Source organism: Nycticebus coucang, chromosome 17 (assembly GCF_027406575.1).
Source record: "Nycticebus coucang isolate mNycCou1 chromosome 17, mNycCou1.pri, whole genome shotgun sequence".
Classification (NCBI taxonomy): Eukaryota; Metazoa; Chordata; class Mammalia; order Primates; family Lorisidae; genus Nycticebus; species Nycticebus coucang.
In genome coordinates this window covers 50,690,654-50,708,990 of record NC_069796.1, presented here as the reverse complement: position 1 = coordinate 50,708,990, position 18,337 = coordinate 50,690,654, and the positions used below count along the sequence as shown (strand labels likewise).

Genomic DNA, 18,337 nt, shown 5'->3' with positions numbered 1-18,337 from the left:
CTTATCCCTAGCATCCTCTCTGCACAGGGATCCCAGTGTCATCTCTAGCTGCATAGCAAGAACTGTGTTTGAACCACAGGGCTCTTCAGAGGAGAGCCTCATGGCTCTGGGGTGCTAAAGTCTGCTGACTCTGCCATGCCCCCACCCCTGCCACCACTTACCAGGCACATCTGGTTCCCCACCCTCCAGTAAGAGGAGTCTCCTGCCAGAGGACAGGCTGAATCATCCAGCCCTGCCATACCTTTTCCCTCAAACTATAAAAGAAAAGAAGACTGGAGGTCAGGAAATTGGGTTCCAGGGTCTGTCGGATCACCACTTGGGTGAGACATTGAGCTAATCACTGACTCGATTTGGGCCTCAGTTTGTTCATCAGTTCAAAGGAGCTATTGGACTGGACCATTGATTCCCAAAGTGTGACATCTCTTCAGCTCTAGGGGAAGCAAAAAGTATTTAACGTGCTACCCTGATATTTAAAATCTTAATAATTACGTAAATTTCAAATGTGCATTGGAAAAGGAGCCTAAAAGACACACCATACCTATAATCTCAGGTATATTAATGCTTAGGGGAGGCTAAAATGGACATTTTATAACAAAATTAGACAACTTAAAGAAAAACAAGTATAGGTGCGGGCGGCGCCTGTGGCTCAGTGGGTAGGGGGCCGGCCCCATATACTGAGGATGGCGGGTTCAAACCCGGCTCCGGCCAAACTGCAACAAAAAAATAGCCAAGTGTTGTGGTGGGCACCTGTAGTCCCAGCTACTCGGGAGGCTGAGGCAAGAGAATCACCTAAGCCCAGGAGTTGGAGGTTGCTGTGAGCTGTGACAGTACAGCACTCTACTGAGGGCGATAAAGTGAGACTCTGTCTCTAAAAAATAAAAATAAAAATAGACAAGTATAGGTGGTACATGGATCCATTCATTCAGCCAGTATTTATTGCACACCAACTATGGGCCAGGCACTATTCACAGCCATGAAGAAAAATAGATAATAATCTCTGCTTGGGCTGGGCACGGTAGCTCACACTTATAATCCTAGCAGTCTAGAAGGCTGAGGAGGGCAGACTGCTTGAGCTCAGGAAATCGAGACCAACCTGAACAAGAGTGAGACTCCATCTCTACTAAAAATAGAAAATCTTGGTTCAGGGCCCATAGCACATACACCAAAGTTATGGCGCCAGCCACATACACCAAGGCTGGAGGGTTCAAACCCAGCTTGGGCCAGCTAAACAACAATGACAACTGCAACAAAAAATAGCCAGGCATTGTGACAAATGCCTATAGTCCCAGCTATTTGGGAGGCTGAGGGAAGAGATTCGCTTAAACCCCAGAGTTGGAGGTTGTGGTGAGCTGTGATGCCACGACATTCTACCCAGGGCGACATAGTGAGACTCCGTCTCAAAAAAAAAAAGAAAAGAAAGAAAGAAAAAGAAAGAAAAACTAGCTAGGGGTGTGGTGAGCATTGAGGCAAGAGGATAGATAGCTTGAGCCTAAAAGTTTGAGCTATGACTTCACAGCCCTCTACCCAGGACGAGGCATCTACTGAGACTCTGTCTAAAAACATAAAATAAAATAAATCTCTGCTTGCATTTTAGTGGAGGACCAAGATAATACATATACAAGTAAGTTAGATGATAAATGCTATAGAGAAAAACAAAGCAAGGACCAGAGGTATATGAACTGCACAGAGCGGGAGAGTGGCTTGCAAAGGGAAACATGACCTAATCAAGTGGTCCTCACTGAGAAGCACATGTGAGCAAAGAACTGAAGGAGGTGAGCGAGTCAGGCCTACGCATGTCTAGGGGGAAAGTGGCCAGCAGAGGGAACCCCAAGTGCTAAGGTCCTGGGGGAGGCTCATGCAGATTTGAGGATGGTTTACATAATGTGGAGGTGGCATACAAATAAGTGGATTCCTTAATGGCGCTTCTACTTCTGACCTTAGGGATTTCAGAGATCTTCCTGCATTGCAATCATTTGCATACACACACATACATACAAACACACCCGTGCAACACACACACATTCTCAATAGCCTCTTAATGCTGGGCAGACTTTGGCAGGCAGCAGCACATCCTCCCCTGCACATATGGCACACACAGAGGCGCTGTTGCTTCTAACCTGCACCACATACACAGAGCATGCCCAGGCATGCACATATCCCCAGAAAGGGGGCAGGAGAGACACCTGAATGTGTGCACACCGAACACCTGCAGGTACGGGTGAATGTGCAGCAGGTACACACCTTGTGAGGATGGATGTGTCTCCCTCCTGCCAGCCTGCTCTGTCTTCAGGTAGCAGAGTTACCAGACAACTCTTGTCCTGAGGGTACATGCTACTGGAGAATGGTAAATGGTGTGGTTTCAGATTCAACTTCTGCAGTATCTCTGCTTTTCAATCATAGTCTCCCTTTTCCAGGGAGACATTAAAATCTTCCACCTGAAGCTCAAATGTCCCAAGGGATCGTGTTGCTATGGAGAATGGCCCCTTTTTCATCCATCCTGCAGTTAAACAGGACAAGCCATTGTGAAATGCCTAGCACAGCAGTGTACACATTAGCACCACTACCAGCACCCTCACTTATCGCCTGGCCTTAATCCTTTCCAGCTTGGTCCCTTCAGGGGTCTCAGGGGCAGCGCCAGAGAAGAAGGAAAGAACCAGACTTGGAGCTAGAGGCTTGGATTTTAGTCTCAACCTGGTCCAGTTCAATGTGAGGCCTCAGGCAAGTTTCTTCTCTTTGGGCCAGATTAGAAGCTTGCAGGTGCATCAGAATTCCTCAGGATGCAGATTCCTAGGCTCTCCCCCATACCTGTGGGCTCGTAGAAGATACACCTTAATAGGCTTCCTCAGGCGTTCTGATGCACAGCCAGGTTGGGGACTCACTGAACTTTAAGGCCCATGATTTTATAAATAAGCTTTTTTTTTTTTTTGAGACAGAGTCTCACTATGTCACCCTCAGTAGAGTGCCATGGCCTCACAGATCACAGCAACCTCAAACTCTTGGGCTTAAGTGATTCTCTTGCCTCAGCCTCCCAAGTACCTGGGACTACAGGTGCCCGCCACAACACCCTGCTATTTTTTGGTTGCAGTTGTCATTGTTGTTCAGGAGGCCCGGGGCAGGCTTAAACCCACCAGCCTTGGTGTACGTGGCCAGCACCCTACTCACTGAGCCCATAAATAAGCTTACAAATTAATACATAAGGAAAATGCCTGGAATAATCTAAAATGGTCATATTTGCAGTGAAGGAAGAAGAGGAAAGAAACAAATAAATAAATAAAATGGTTGTTTTGTTCTGGCCAATCTGAGTCTAATCTGCTTATGAGCTATGATGACCCTTAGCAAAGCTTATTTGTATATGCTGAGCCTCCATTTCCTCCTCCAAAATGGTCTCTAAATTCCTACCCTGCTGGGAGATTGGGGGATCAACTGTCACTCATACAAATGCCTGGCACATAATGCTACTGCACATTAACTCTCTGGCTAAAGTGTGAGCTCCTGGAAGGCAGGGACCCTGTTTCATCCATCTGTGCACCCACACCTACTGCATGTTAACACCTGCTCTGTAAATATGTGCAGAACAAATGAAGGAATGAAATGATATGGCTGAAGCAGCTCTCTACTAGTCCTAACCGACCATTGTATGTCATGATCCCTTTCCCAGTTTGAGGGTTAGGGGTCCTGAGCTGGGACAATCAGGACCACGTGGGATGGGTTCTGGGTCCTGGGAAGTTGCCCTCCCATCTGCACAAAGTGGACTGCCTGCCATGGTTGTGATAAAGGCCGTGCTTGGAGGGGCATGTTCCAGGAACCCTGGGTGTAATCCTGTTGACCAGAAGGCATAAATAATACACCAGTATGTTCCCTTCTCACCACCGTGTCATGCTAAGAATAGCACCAGCTACCCTTTCAGGGATTCCAAAGAGAAGAGGGCAGAGCACCAAGGTGGGGACAAGCAGGGAAAGACGTCACTGGGCTGAGGACTGTTAAGCACCCTCCCTTCACATCCACCTTTCCAGACTGGGAAGAAGGAAGACCCTGGAGGTCAGAGTGGAAAGGGCTCTTAAAGACCACCTGATCACGTTGTGGCGGGCGCCTGTAGTCCCAGCTACTCGGGGGGCTGAGGCAAGAGAATCGCTTAAGCCCAGGAGTTGGAGGTTGCTGTGAGCTGTGTGAGGCCACGGTACTCTACGCAGGGCCATAAAGTGAGACTCTGTCTCAAAAAAAAAAAAAAAAAAAAAGACCACCTGATCAGAAGTCGTCAAGGGGTAAAGGAGAGGCCGGGAAAGATGGCATTCCCCTACCACCAGGCCGTTTTATCTTTTCCTCCTCCCTTCTGACCCCCATCCTAATGAAGCCTGCACTTCTAACTTGCCCTTCCCCTCTTCTTCCCCTCCCTGCTCATGAGATGAATAAACAGAATTGGTGGGCACCCTCTTATGTGTGTTTTTTTTTTTAATATAAAACTTTGGAGAGGAAAGAAGATTCTATAGATTCTCTTCTTTTTTTTTTTAAGTTTAAAAATGGCTGCCCTAGAACCGTGCTTCTATGTACTTTAGTACATGGAAATTACTCAAGGATGTTGTTAATGTGCATTTTGATTCAGGAGGTTCGGGAATCAAAGGTGGGACCTGAGATTCTGCATTTCTAACAAACTTTTGAGTGCTGCTGATACAGTATGCAGCAGTCATACTGAGTACAGAAAAACTAGAGTATTTCCCTGTTATACAGATGAGGAAGATGAGGCCCAGAGAGGAAAAGGAATGTGCCCAAAACCATAGAGCTGAACTGGTCTCAGGACACAAGCCACTTGACTGCCATCCCAGGGCTTTGGCCCCAGAGAGCTTTTGTGACTGGAGTGGCACAGGGAACAAGCAGTGGGAATAGGTCCAGGTATAGGCCTTCCTTCAGCCAAAAAAAAGCTAAACTTCTAAGATCTACCGACTGCACAGGAGTAAGAGGAAATAAGAATTCACCTGGACAGAAGTACCAGCTTGAGTGACTGCAGCTTTCTGCCCAAGAATGTGCCCTCATCAACCTGCATCTGCTGGGTGGATGTAGCAGATGGCCATTATGATGCAAATAAGAAAAAATGAAGAAAAGAAAAAGAGTAAAAGAAAAATACAAAAAATTTCAGAAAAAAAAAAAAAAAAGAAAAAAGATGTAAACAAGATCCAGGGAGAGGACTCTGCATTCATTCATCCCATGAAGTGGCTGGAGGAGTGTGGAGGGGCCTGTTGATAGCACTGGCATCAACAGGGAAAGAAGAAAAGAAGGGAGACAAGACCAGCCTCTCAGACCAGAGAGAGGTGGTGCTCTTCCTTCTTAGGATCTGCCTCAAACCCCTTGGTGGGCTCCAGGCCCTGCACCACTATACTATCCCCACAGCCCCACAACCCCACTGGTTCCCTCGTGGTGCTTCACCCTCCCTGGCCCTTCTTGTGCTCAGACACCATGCCAGGCACTCCTCAGCTCAGGGTCTATGCACTAGCTTCTTCTAGAACCCTTTCTTCACTACCCTTAGCTGTGCCTTTCTCACCACGCTCATCCTTTGGCTTTGCTCACAGGTCTTGGAGGCCTTCTGGCCTCTCAGAGGCCACTTTCCCTCCTCCACGGCCAGGGCCACGTTGGAATTAACAGGAGGGTCCTACAAGGACAAAGTAGCCTGGGAGGCAGCACATGAGGCCCAGGGATAAAGGGCTTCCTCCTGCCTGTGGGACCTTGACCTGGTCTCCAAACTGTTTCCCCCAACTGTGCCGTCCCTCCACGGCACCCTCTACCCCTCCTCCAGGATCTCATCAGATTTTTAATTCCATCAGTTTTATTTTAACATCTGTCTGTCCTGCCCCACTGAACAGGAACCTTGACTGTGTCCAAGCCCCCATGCCTAGGTCATAGCTGGGGCTATGCTGGCTGAGTAAAAGAACAAATGAATAAAACACTGCTCACTTCACTCCTGCAAAGCCTTCTGCCTCCGTGATTCCATGTGACCTTGCTCGCCCAGGGTGGTACAGGACTGGGATTTGTAAGATTATCTGGGTCTAGGCCTCTACTCTTCTACTCCCCAGCTGAGTGGCCCTTGTAGTTCATGTCACCTCTCTAAATGGGGTCTCTAGCACTGTTTGTCAGGTCTAAATGAGAAAGAAATCTGGAAAAGGCTTAAAAGCTGTGAAGAACATTAACTGATAGCATTCCTCTGTCAATGTTTGAAGCCCAGACAGGGAAAGGGCCTCACTGAAGGCCACACAGCCAGTGTATGCTGATGCCAGACCCCCCTGGCACAGCTTAAAGCCAACAGCTGAGCTTCAGGCCCACCCAAGCTCAGTGAGAGCACCATCTGCCTGGAGGCTGGGCAGGGATGGAGGAGGGAGAGATGAGGGTGGCTGGAAGCATTCAGCCTCAGGCCCAGAGCCAGTGTGGGGTAGGTGGAGCCCTCAGCAGGAGACCTGAGTGGGGCCTGGCAGCTGGGCATGAGGGAGCCAACAGGCTTAGCTGGGCAATGGCAGGCTTGCTCTCCATGCGCGTGACAGTCTATTTTTTAATCAGTACCTTCCCCATCCCCCAACTCTGTGTGCCCTCCCAAAAGTCCCTGTATCAGGTCTCATATCCTGGCTAAGGCCAGGGCCACCTTGGAATTAACAGGAGGGTCCCCAACATCCCATTTCCCCATGGAGCCTACAAGGACAAAGCAGCCTGGGAGGCAGAACAAGAGGCCCAGGGATAAAGGGCTTCCACCTGCCTGTGGGACCTTGACCTGGTCTCCAGACTGTTTCCCCCAACTGTACAATGATAGGAGTGTGCCAGAGTACATGGGAGTCTGTTATATCTCAGGCACTTGGGACCCACTCAAGCTACATGACACTACCAACACCCACTTGTCAGGTCCTGGCAGCACCTCCCATACCCACAGTGCCCACAGGCACACTTGCTACCTGACCTACTCTCAGGGGAATGAGGGAAGGCAAGAAAAGAGGCTGAGCTTGTCTAAGGGCCGACCTCAGAGCCCCAAACCTTCGACCCCATGGAAGGGCTTCTCCTTCCAGGACCCAAGAGACAGGGATAATAAGGATCAAGGAGAAATACTGTGTGTCCCTGGACAAGTGCCTTAGCCTCTCTGAGCCCCCGGCATCCCATCTATATGGGAAAGATGTACAGTTAAGCATGTAGTTTGGGGGCCAGACTGCCTGGGTTTGAATCTGGCCACTTTACCAGCTGTGTGACTTTAGGAGCTCACCTAACCAAGCTCTGTGCCTCAGTTTCCCCATCTGTAAAATGGTGATAATAACAGTACTTACCTCATGGTTGTTGACACATAAAGAATTTAGAACACTCATGGCACATGGTAAGTAACAGTAAACAACTATTATGTTTTTCGAGAATGGTGGCTTTTGTCTATTTAGCACTCTCAGACTCCAAGAAAATTTATTCTGTAGGATCGGATGCAAGTGTCTCAGGTCAGCCACTTTCGTGTCTGAGGGGCTCATCCAGCCTGCCCCTTCCTTGACCTTTGATAGCACAATGTCAGCCCCTCCTGCTGACGCCATGTTTCTGGTGTCTACTGAGCTCTTTTGCACCCCTCCCAGATCCTTACTAGCCCATTTCAGAGCAGTCAGAACTGAAGCCTGTGGGCCTAGAGAAAGCAAACAACTTGCTGAGATCAGCAGTTTTCAGTGAAGACTGGAGGTTCAAGCCTCTATTCCTGAGGCTCAGTCCAGGCCTATTCCCACAGTGCGTGTATGCCCATTGTTCCACCATTAAAACCTGTTCCTGGCCAAATGTCAAGAAGTAATTTACACTGACATACAAGTAAGTATAGAATGAGAGCCTAGCTATTAAGGGCTTGTTATTCACAGAGATCAAAACATGATGATACTATTAATAAATATTAATAGTATTTTTTAAGCATGTATCATCTCATTTAATTTTTGGAATAGCAGTACTGGATAGTGTCTATTATTGTTTCTGTTTTACAGAGGAGGAAACAAAAGCCCAGAGAGGTTACATAACATACTTAAGATCTCCCAGCTAGCTAGCCAGGAAGTGAAGTCAGGGGTCCAAGCACAGAATCTGTGTATTAGCCACACAGGAGGCATTCCTGCAAAAAGTCAGGAGTAGGCAGAATTTTGCTCCACCCACAGCAGCCCTGGGAGGCTGTGCACGGTAGGATAGGGCAGGGTCTGCATAGGACTATACTATCCTGCCTCACCAAGTGGAAAAGATGAAGCTAGGATGGTGGAATTTCAGGCAGCAGCCAGTTGGTAAAGATTTCATTCTGGACAGAGGGCTTCTGTAAGCCTCTGGAATAACAGGGCCTGGAGGCTGTTTCCATATTGACTCCTCCTCTGGCCACATTGGGTAGCAATTGAGCCCCAGTGTCCAGGGACAGTGCACAAAGGACGCTGAGCTCACACATACACCAGGCTAACTCAGCAGAGCCTCTCCACAGGCAGGCCCAACTACCCCTTTCACCAGATCTCAGGTGGAGCTCTTGTGTGTGTGCAGTTAGACACCCCATGGGATATGCCCACCCTCAGCCCCATGGGATATGCCCACCCTCAGCCCCCCTAGTTTAGAACACGCCACCTTCAACCAAATCCCTCTCATTCCTCTAGGCCCATGTTACAGATATGCCTCCTCCAGGAAGCCTTGAGCACTCCCTTAAATAACGTTCAGGCCTCTGCTCCAAAACCTCTTCCTAAGAGAGGCCTTCCTTCGCTCGCCACCCCAATCCAGAGTTGTTTCTCCAATTGCTCCCATCTTAACAGCATGACTTATTTTTTTTTCATGGCACTTTTGCCTATCTGAAACTACCTTGATGATTTATTTGCTTTCTTTTTTCTGCCTATCTCCCCAATCTCCTTCAAGGAGGGACCTGTCTTGTTCACTACTGTAACCCCAGTATCTAATTGCTCACCCCACCCCATTGCTAGCCAGGGACACTAAGGTCCATAGAGGGCAAGGGACTTACCCAATGTCACATAGCAAGTGAGTAGGTGGCAGAGGTTGGAACTGCAGCACAGGGCACTGGCCTTCTCAGTTGACCCTCAGCTGGTCTATCTTGCCCCTGCCTCCTCACTACAGTGGGGGACAGAGCCTGTAGGACCTTGCCTCTAGTCCCCCTATCTGGGCAGCACTGCCTGCTTCCCCTCAGTCCCTCCCTTCCTGGCACCAGCAGTTCTGATGAGCTCATGTCTGGAAGCCTGGGAGCTGCCCTGGAAGAAAAGGTGCCTCCCAGGCCAGGACCCAGGCCTGGAGGTGTGTTCAGCCTTGTGGGAAGACAGCCCTAGCAGGTGAAGAGAGAACACTAATCCCTGCCCAGCCCACCTCCTAGAGCTGTGAAATGGGCTCAGAGAGACACATGTCAACCTGGAGATGGGGCATGACTAGGGGTGAAGAGGAGATGCAAGGAGGCTCCCACGCTCCTTCCCTCTCTCCAGATGCTCCAGAGCTGGCTGGCTACTTGCCCCCTTCCATTTATCAAGAAGTTGCTCTTTCCCAAGGAGAAGGGCTCTCCTGCCTTCTACCTGCAGAATCATCCTGTGCAAATCTCTTCCCCTCGTTGGTCTCAGTCTCCTCAAATCTAACTTTGGAGATAGAATAAAATGCTGACTGGAGGCCAGGGAGCAGCCAGGACCAGGCACCTGAATGCTACAAGTTTGGGGGGTTTTGTACCTTGGAGGTAAGAGGAGTGGATAAGGGCAACAGCTGACTAGAAGGGAAGGAATTAAAGCCTTATTTTAACTATGTAAATGCTGAGGCCACCCACAGACTGGTTTAGGTGCTAGTTGGGGGGTGGGAGGAAGCTGTCCTATGATTTGAAAAGAGGTGGCAGGCCTGAAAAGTGGGGGTGCAATTCAGGCATAGCAGCAGCAAAAATTGCCTAGGGGGAGATCTCTGAATGTTAAACTAGAGTGAAACTAGTCTGTCCCCTTGGTACTGATGGAGGAACTAAGGACCAAAAACAATCCAAGATCTCATATGGACACAGAGGTGGACAGGGGATATTTTCAACTTGCTCGAGAGGTCTCATGTAATATGGTTAAGTAGTGGGGGGAGCACATCATCAGCTTCCATTTGTGGCTGTGACCCCCAACATGGGATGGGGCCAGGCCTGGGTTTGGTGACAGGGCAAGCTGGCACTGGCAAGATTTCCAATTCCTTGTCCCAGTGCAGCCTAGTCCCCCAATCCTATCTGCATCCAATCTCTTCTCTCACTTTCCAACCCTACTAGCCCCAGCACTGCTATTTCCAAGGCAGTTGCCTCCTCAGGGGCCACCCTGCTAACTCCCTCAGTGGCAGCCACAGAGAGAAAGAGCAAGATCACACAGCAAGTTGGTTGGTTGATTGCAGTGCCACCTGCCACTCGGGATAGGGTGAGGAGTGAGGAACCAGCGCATGCTGCTTCCTACTCAGCTCTTGTTCCTTCTACACAGTCTGGACATCAAACACCGTGTGTGGGGGGCAGTATTAACTTGGGGTGTGCCAGGGGAGGAAAGGACACTCTTTCCCCAGTGTCTGGATGGACCCTCCTAATTCCACAGTGTAGTGACTAGTAAGGAGCCCCACCCTCCACTCACCTTACCTCTAGGGGCCCTCTGCTCACCTTGGCAAAGAGGGAAACAGCAGGCGTGCTGTGATGGGAAGCCCTTAGGACAGTTGCCCCTCTCCCTAAGGCAAAGGCGTTAGGGAAAGGCCTTGATTTCCCCAGGTGGGGGTTGGGCCAGGTTGTATTGCGGTGTGACAGTTCTGTGGGTCTTGCTTGCCCCGACTGCACAGCCAGACACCCCACACACGAACCCGGTCGCCCCGCCCGCGGGAAGCGGGGGCGAGGACCCAGCACACGCTGTTCCCGCCGCCTCTACCAGCGCCCGCGTTGGTCAACCCTGGGCAGAGCCCAACCTGCCGTTTTCCTGGGTCAAGCAGGCCCGACTATTCTCAAGCGAGCTGCGGGGCACAGACCCACGACTGCCGCCCACTCGTGAACCCCGGGCTACCTTGGCCCCCAGCGCGCTTGCGGGGAGAGGCGCGCAGGGCCGGAGCCCCAGCGCAGCCCGGGAGAGTAGCTTCCCGGTGTCGGGGCGTCCTCCCGCTCCCGAGTGGCTCGACAGCCTCGAGATCCCTTCAGCTCCCCTACCCACAGATGGAGAAACTGAGGCCCAGAACATAGACGCGACTTGGCCAAGGTCACCCTGCAAGCGGGGACTGGAGCCCAGATGTGCCACCTCCTCCTGGGCGGCGCCACAAACAGAGCAGGTGGGAAGGGGCGAGGCTCGCGCAGTGGCCTCACCCGGGTTAGCCCAGCGCCCCTCACTCACCTCCAAAGGCTGCGCGCGGTCCCCCAGCTCCCGGGCGCCGCCGCCTCGACACACCTGGCCGCGTCGGTCAGAGATCCCGGTCACCCCCGCCCCGCGCCAGGCATCGGCTCCGCGCCCGACGCCCTCTCCTCGCCGCTGCCGCCTCCGCCACTGCCTGGCGGGCTGCTCCAGGACCCGGGACCCGGAGCCGGGAGCGCGGGGCAGGCGGGCGGGCCAGCCGCGCTCCTGCCGCCTACTCCCCGGGGCCCTAGCGCCGCCCCTGCCGCCCCGCCCAGCCCCGGGGGTGCGCTGCCCCCTCCGCCCGCTCTGTCTCCTGTCTCTAAGCCGGCCCTCCTCTTTCCCTCTTTCCTCTCGCCACAGTGCCTCCCTTTCTGCTGGCTGGTTGTCTGTCTCTCCGAAGCCTTATCATTTTGTGTATCTCTAGGTCCGACGATCTGTCCCTAAATCCTTCTGTCTTCTTTCTCACCCAGTTTCTTTGTGTCTCCCGGTCTATCTTGTTTCCCTCTTTTTTCTCTGTTCTTCACACTACCCCCTTTAAATCTGTCTTTGTGATTCTATCCCCATAATTGACACCACCTCCTACCCCACACCCATTCCTCTTTCTTTACAGATTGGGATGCAGTACCCTCTCAGGCCCATTTTCACCCCATTTTTTAGTCCCAGTAACTAGAATAACTGACTCACTTGGTAGGACTTAAGCAAATGGGGGCCAAAGGGGGTTACCGCCCCCCCCCCCCAGCCTGCTGCCATCCCCTGGCTGCTGTGGGTCAGCAGCAAGTGCCGTGTGCTTTTCACTGAACTAAAATGCCATGCAGAGGGAGCACAGCACAGCCCAATGGCAAAGGTCAGTGTGCACCAGTCTCCTGGGGATGCTGTTAAAAGTCCAGATTCCCACATCCCAGCACCCCCTCCCATAGGGCAGATGGTAGGCTTGGGACAGGACTGATGCCAAGTACCCTCCACAGCCCCAGCCACACATGGAAATATGCTGGCCTGGGTTTTCACCCAAGTTCCCCTGGGTTCCTCACCCCTTCCATCAGGGTGGTTCCACTTTCATCTGTCTTCTGTATCAAGAGTTCTGTGTTTAGATCTTTGCTGAAGGAAGTCAGAAATGTGTCAGGGTAAGCCCTACAGGCCTTACACAGACCTACAGATTGCCTGGGCTTAGGACACTCCTTATCCCCCGTGGGCAGATTCTGAGTGCAAGAAGTCAAGTGACAGAGGGGACAAGGCATCCTAGCAGCTCCCATCCCTCTACCTGGATTCATGAACTTCGGAGAATTTCTCTGACCTTGTGGTTGCTCTTGTCCTATGGTGCTGGGGAAGGGACTCAGGAGGGGGTCCTGGCCGTTGGCACCAGGCAGGGCATTGCTTACCCTGAGAATGATGTGCTGGGAAGTAGCTGCAGCCCAGCCTGTGGGAAACCAGGAAACTGTGTGGGTGAGAGGAAGAGAGAAAGAGAGGCCAGGATTACTGTGTGGGAGGTATGAAAGAGAAAGATGGAGAGAAGAAAGAGAGAAAGTGGTTCAATCTGTACGTAGGTGTGTGACAGGGGGCATGCAAGAGTGGATATGCCTGTAGGAGAGAATGTGTGAAAACAAGAGAGATTTCAAAGTGTAGGTGTGTAGCAAGAGAGAATGGAAAAAGAACATGCTTTTAACATGTATCTATGGGAGGGAATAAGTGTGCTTGTATGAGAAAGAGTGCACATGTCTGCTTGTGTGTTTTGGTGTGGAATTGTAGCTCTGTAAGCAAATCTGAGACATGTGTCATGTCTAACAGGCATGCCTGGGAGAGGGGGCCTTTGGGAGGGTGTGTGACAGTACGTATCCCATGCATAGATGTCTGAGTGTCTGAGGGCATTCACAAGTATACATATATATGAGTGCATACATGTTCCCATAAGAACGTGGCGTCTATACAACATGTGTCTACGTCTATGTGTATGCATGTAGGTGAAAGTGTATACATGTGAGTGCACAGTGATGTATATGGGAACATCTGAGTGATGCTCCTCACCATTACTCTCTTGTCATGGTCACTGCAGACTGGCGGACGGGGAGAGGCAGTGGGCAGCCTCCCACCCAGCCTCCTGCTCTGTCTGTCCTCTCACCCATGGCCTGAGGAGCCGGGGCCTTGTCCTGGGCCCAGGGACCACTGCCAGCTCTTAACATGGGCATGGGTTCCTCTGCTTCAACAAGACAGACATGACCAGGGCCCATCTGACAACACAGACCCACATCCCATCCTCAACCAGAGGCTCAGAAGCATAACCACTAGAAACGGAAAGGCCTCTAAATACTCTAGACACCTCTGACCTCCAATAACAAATGGCTACCAGCAAAGGAGGGGCCAGATCAGTTGTGGGTCCCAGATCCCTGAGTTCATCTGAAGGGGAGAGAGTACGGTGTGGCAGAATCTTCTACTAACTCCCAGAGCCTGAATAACCTTTTCCAGCCCCAGGTGGGTGGAAGAACACAGTCTGCTGCATTGTCGCCATGGAGACGAGGCAGTAGAGAGGATGATTAAAAGCATGGGCCTAGACCTCCTGGGGTTCAAATCTCCTCTACCCACAGACTGTGAGACTTTGACAATTCACTTAAACTCCTTATGCCTTAGTTTCCTCATCTGGAAAACAAAGATAAGAAAAGTGTGGACTTCACAGGGTTGTTTAGTGGGTGAAATGAAGTAATCCATGCCAAGTACTTAATACAGTACCTGGCAGGTGAACTGGTATATAGAAGTCCTGAATTCTAGCCCTAGGTTTGCCATCAGCTTACTGGGTGACTTTAGAGAGGTTGTTTGTTGTCTCTGGGCTTCAGAGTCTCCATCTGCAGAATAATCTCAATGAGCCCTGACAGTTATGACCAGCTAAGACTTTATGGACATGGCCATGGTATGGAGCTCTCTTGTAAGCTGTGGGTCAACTAGTGCTGCCTGAGGCCTGATCATGAGCATTACATGACATTTTCTTCCCACATATATCTTCCCAGGTTGGCAGCAGCTGATGGCAGGACACCGGAGCTGAGGCTGCTGACCACCTCATCTCTCTGTACCCCAGCCCTCCCCTTGCCCTGCTTGGCTGGTACTCAGGCCTTAAAGAAATGGCACTGTTACCCACTGCCCCCCAATAAAGGCCTCTTCAGTGCCCAAGGCAGAAGATGCCATGGCCCATACTTAAAACAGCCAAGGAGCCTCCAAGAGAGGCAGGTATAATTGCTGAAGGACGGTGTAATTGTCTAAAGATGCTTATAATCCCCTGGCATAATGGGAGGAAGCTTTAAAAGGAAGCCCTAATCCACTAATAACCTGGCAGCCCACAGGCTTCTTCCCTCTGGATCTCCAGGCAGAAAGAAAGGACTCCAGTTACTCCCTTTCTCAGAGGAGTAGAAAGGCCAATGTGGGCTCTGACCCAAGACCACCCAGATTTTGATGTTCCCGGAGGACACAGCTTCCTTCTTCCCTCCATCTCCAAGAAGTCTTCCCTGTCCATTCCATCCTTCTGAGGTCACTCCTGACCTCTCTGTCTCTAAAAATGTTCACACAAGAACTGAATGGCCAATTGGCTGGATGTTGAAGAAAGGAATGAACCAGACTGTTCAATAGAAAAAGAATATGATCATAGTTTCAGCTTTGGCACTGACTGTGTGACCTTGGGCAGGAGACTTAAATCTCTGAGCCTCAATTGCCTCATCTATAAAATGGGGAGAATAATGCCTGCTTTGAAGGCTATAGTACAATAACTAGAGTGAGATTCTACCAAAATACCTGCCAACAAGGTTCATTAAAGATAGTCCCATCTCTCCTCTCCATCCAATTTCTCTTTCACTCCAGGGTGTCCCCAGACAACACTTAACCCTTATAACTCCAGAAGAGAATTGTGACTAAGAGCACAAGCCCCATATTCAAAAACCTGTGATTGCATCTTAACTTAGCAGCTTGTAAGCCATGCGTCTTGGACAAGTCATTTATATTTTCCGAGCCTCAATCTTCCCATCTGTATAATGGAGATAATAAAAGTATTCCCTCATGGAAATTACGATAAGATTAAATGAACTAGAAAGTGCACAGCTCTTAGCACAGTGGTCTTAGCGCACAAGGGCTTAACAAATAGCAGCAGTTGTATTGGTGAATGGATGACAATCAATTTAAATTAAATTAATTTAATTCATTACATCTCATTAAATTAGAAACATCCCTTACATATTTACCTAGATTACTCTAAAATTTCCAAACCACTGCCACATCTAGTCATTACAACTTCACAAAGCTCTCCGAGGTAGATAGGGCTCAAGTTTTTATTTTATTTTCGTAGATGAGGAAACTGAACCTCATCAAGGGAAAAGAATTTGCTAGAATTTGGCTAGTCAGCATTGAGGTCCAGAACCAGCATCTGTGTGTCCTGACCCCCAGCCTCAGTCGGTGAAAGGGGAAGGGGCTTCAGGCTCTAAGGGGCTTCAGGCCCTAAGAGACCTGGATTTGGGTTTACCCTGGGGTGAGGGCCCACTGCCAAATTCAAGACTGCTGGGCCTCTCTGAGTCCTTCTTCCTGCCCCAAAGCATTGAATGTCCCTCCTTGTTCCCACCCAGTGCCCTCTGTGACCAAAGCGGGGGGAGGAGGGCAGATAGTGGCCATGGGGGGTGATCAGAGCCTGAAGAGAATTATTTCAGACAGAAGAGTGGGCAGAAAGCTGGTGAGATGCCAGCTGGGCGTCAGCGACGCCTGCAGAGAAATGAAGTGTTCCTTCAGTTTCCTGACGCACAAGTCCTCCCAGGACTCTGTCCCCCGCACGCACTGCACCCCCGGGATCTACTGGCAGCAGCTCCTGCCTGAGCCGAGCGTGGCTGGGCTCACGTCCTCCCCATCTGGACCCACTTCAGCGTTTCCATGGGCCTGGCGGTGGAGGTGATTCAGTGTGGGCTTCCCTGTCCCGCCCTACTCTGCAGACTCCAGCCGCCTGCGAGAAAATTATCATCATTCTTCCTTCCTAGCTCTCCCCACATGCTGTCATTGGATCTCACTGCAGCCCAGGTGGCATGGGTTCTGCCTTTGTTATTTCTTTTCTTTTTTTTTTTTTTTTTTTTTTCTTCTTTTCTTTTTTTTTTGTAGAGACAGAGTTTCACTTTATTGCCCTCCGTAGAGTGCCGTGGCATCACACAGCTCACAGCAACCTCCAACTCCTGGGCTTAGGCGATTCTCCTGCCTCAGCCTCCCGAGTAGCTGGGACTACAGGCGCCCGCCACAACACCCGGCTATTTTTTTGTTGCAGTTTGGCCGGGGCTGGGTTTGAACCCGCCACCCTCGGCATATGGGGCCGTTGCCCTGCTCACTGAGCCACAGGCGCCGCCCCTGCCTTTATTTCTAACAGATGGAAAACCAAGGCCTGGGTGAGGAATGTGGGCTCAGCTCAGACACTAATCTGCTGAGTGACGCTGAGCAGTCTCTTCCTCACTCTGGATCTCAGTTTCCCCACCTGTAAAACTAGGTAGTCAGACTAGATCAAAGGCTTCAGTGACTCCCTCATAAGCTCTATGAGATCAGTGACCATATCCATTTTGTCCCCCGCAGTGCTGCCTCCCCAGCACCTCCAAGTATCCAGCACTCAATATATTTAATGAGGAGGTCCTGCCCATCAGTTGCTCGAGACTCCACAGGCATGTTACCACTAGTGATTACAGAGCAGAGGAGCGATAGACTTTTTTTTTTTTTTAACCAAGCAATATGAAGTGGCTTTGTCTCACTGCGGTCTCACGTGCCCTCTTTGGCAGGCATGGGGTTAGACGTGGTACAGCTGGAGCTGCACTTCACCCACAGCCACTCTTCTCTCTCTGCAGCTATTAATCTGGGCATGCTCGTGGGACTGTGATGGCTTATGATGTATCATGGGAAACTGTGGTCAGGAGCTCCCCCATTAAGGACCTGTGGGATCCCATGTGACTCGGCAATCCAGGTAAAAGAGACAAGCTTACCTGGTTTCTGAGCTATCTTGGGCCCAGGGCCAGAGCTGGGTCTGGTTGTTGTCACCTGCTGGGCCTTCACCATATCCCAGTCCCGGCCGGCCCTGTCATCATGCTGCAGCCTGCCTTGTTGCCCCCTGGAACAGCTGGGTGGCTGGAGGTCCAGGGCTCCGGGCAACTGTGGTACCACTTGCGTGGCTCTGCAGGCAGAGTTGTCTCCACTCTTGCTGACCACCTCATCATCTTCCAGGTCCCCTGCCTCTCCTTGCTGACCCTCCTCACTGCTGCTCTCCTCAGCCTCCAGAGCCAGACACCTGTAGCTCCCGTCGGGGATCTGGAAGGCACAGGGATCAGGCTTCCCTTCGCTGGGCCCGAGGGGTGGAGGTGGCAGGTGAGGGCCCAGCATGGTGCTGCCTCTCCTCAGTGATGTGGAGAAGATGGCTCCTGGGCCTGGGCCAGGGCAATCCGTGTGACGCTGGTCTCTGCTCCTCTTGGGGGTCTCCTCTGGCTCTCTGCAGCTTTGCCTTCTTCTGCTGATTCACAAAGTTGAGGTAAAGTCTGTCTGAGGGGCAAGGTAAGTCCTTCTGGGGCTGGGTGGAGTAGTGGACTTCCAATCCCTTCTTTTTAACCCAACTCAATGTGTGAGGCCCCTTAGGGGTGATCTACCTGTACAGGGAGAGAGGAAACAGCACACAAGACAGCTCACTGGGTGTTCCAGGCTGAATTTCTGAGACCTGCCCACCCTCAGGTGACTCTGAGAACTGTCTGGGGTTTAGGGTGCAGGTCCCACACTTCCACCGGGAAGTATTTCCTAAGCTTCAGTCATTCAACATCCCAGAATTTCACCACATCCTTATGCTATCTGAAACTTTATTTACTTAATATTTTTCCTTTAGTCAACTTTAAATAACTTCTATTACTTTCAACTTAACTTAAGCAGGAAAACCACAGGCATATTGTGCTAAGTTATTTTCCTCCTAATGCGCATTAAATAAACATTTAGTTATTTAAAAATACTTATCCAGGCACCCGCTAAAAAGAATTCTTTCATGGAATCATAGGAATGGTGGA

General features: G+C 50.7%; 1 protein-coding gene across 6 annotated transcripts in view; it reads right to left on the bottom strand.

Annotated features, from left to right (window-relative positions):
• Positions 1–18,337, bottom strand: part of SYNPO (synaptopodin) — a 55,082-nt gene that overhangs the window by 21,090 nt on the left and 15,655 nt on the right. For 3 of the 6 annotated variants that reach the window (XR_008375270.1, XM_053567156.1, XM_053567155.1), the window contains exon 3: positions 17,279–17,932. Coding sequence is in view for 2 of the 6 variants with exons in the window: in XM_053567156.1 (XP_053423131.1) it covers positions 17,279–17,672 (394 nt within the window). In the remaining 4 variants the exon portion in view is untranslated. Of the gene's footprint in view, positions 1–8,962; positions 9,077–11,309; positions 11,837–12,685; positions 12,742–17,278; positions 17,933–18,337 lie in introns of those variants that run through there. The other 3 variants (XM_053567160.1, XM_053567157.1, XM_053567158.1) reach the window with 3 other exon arrangements.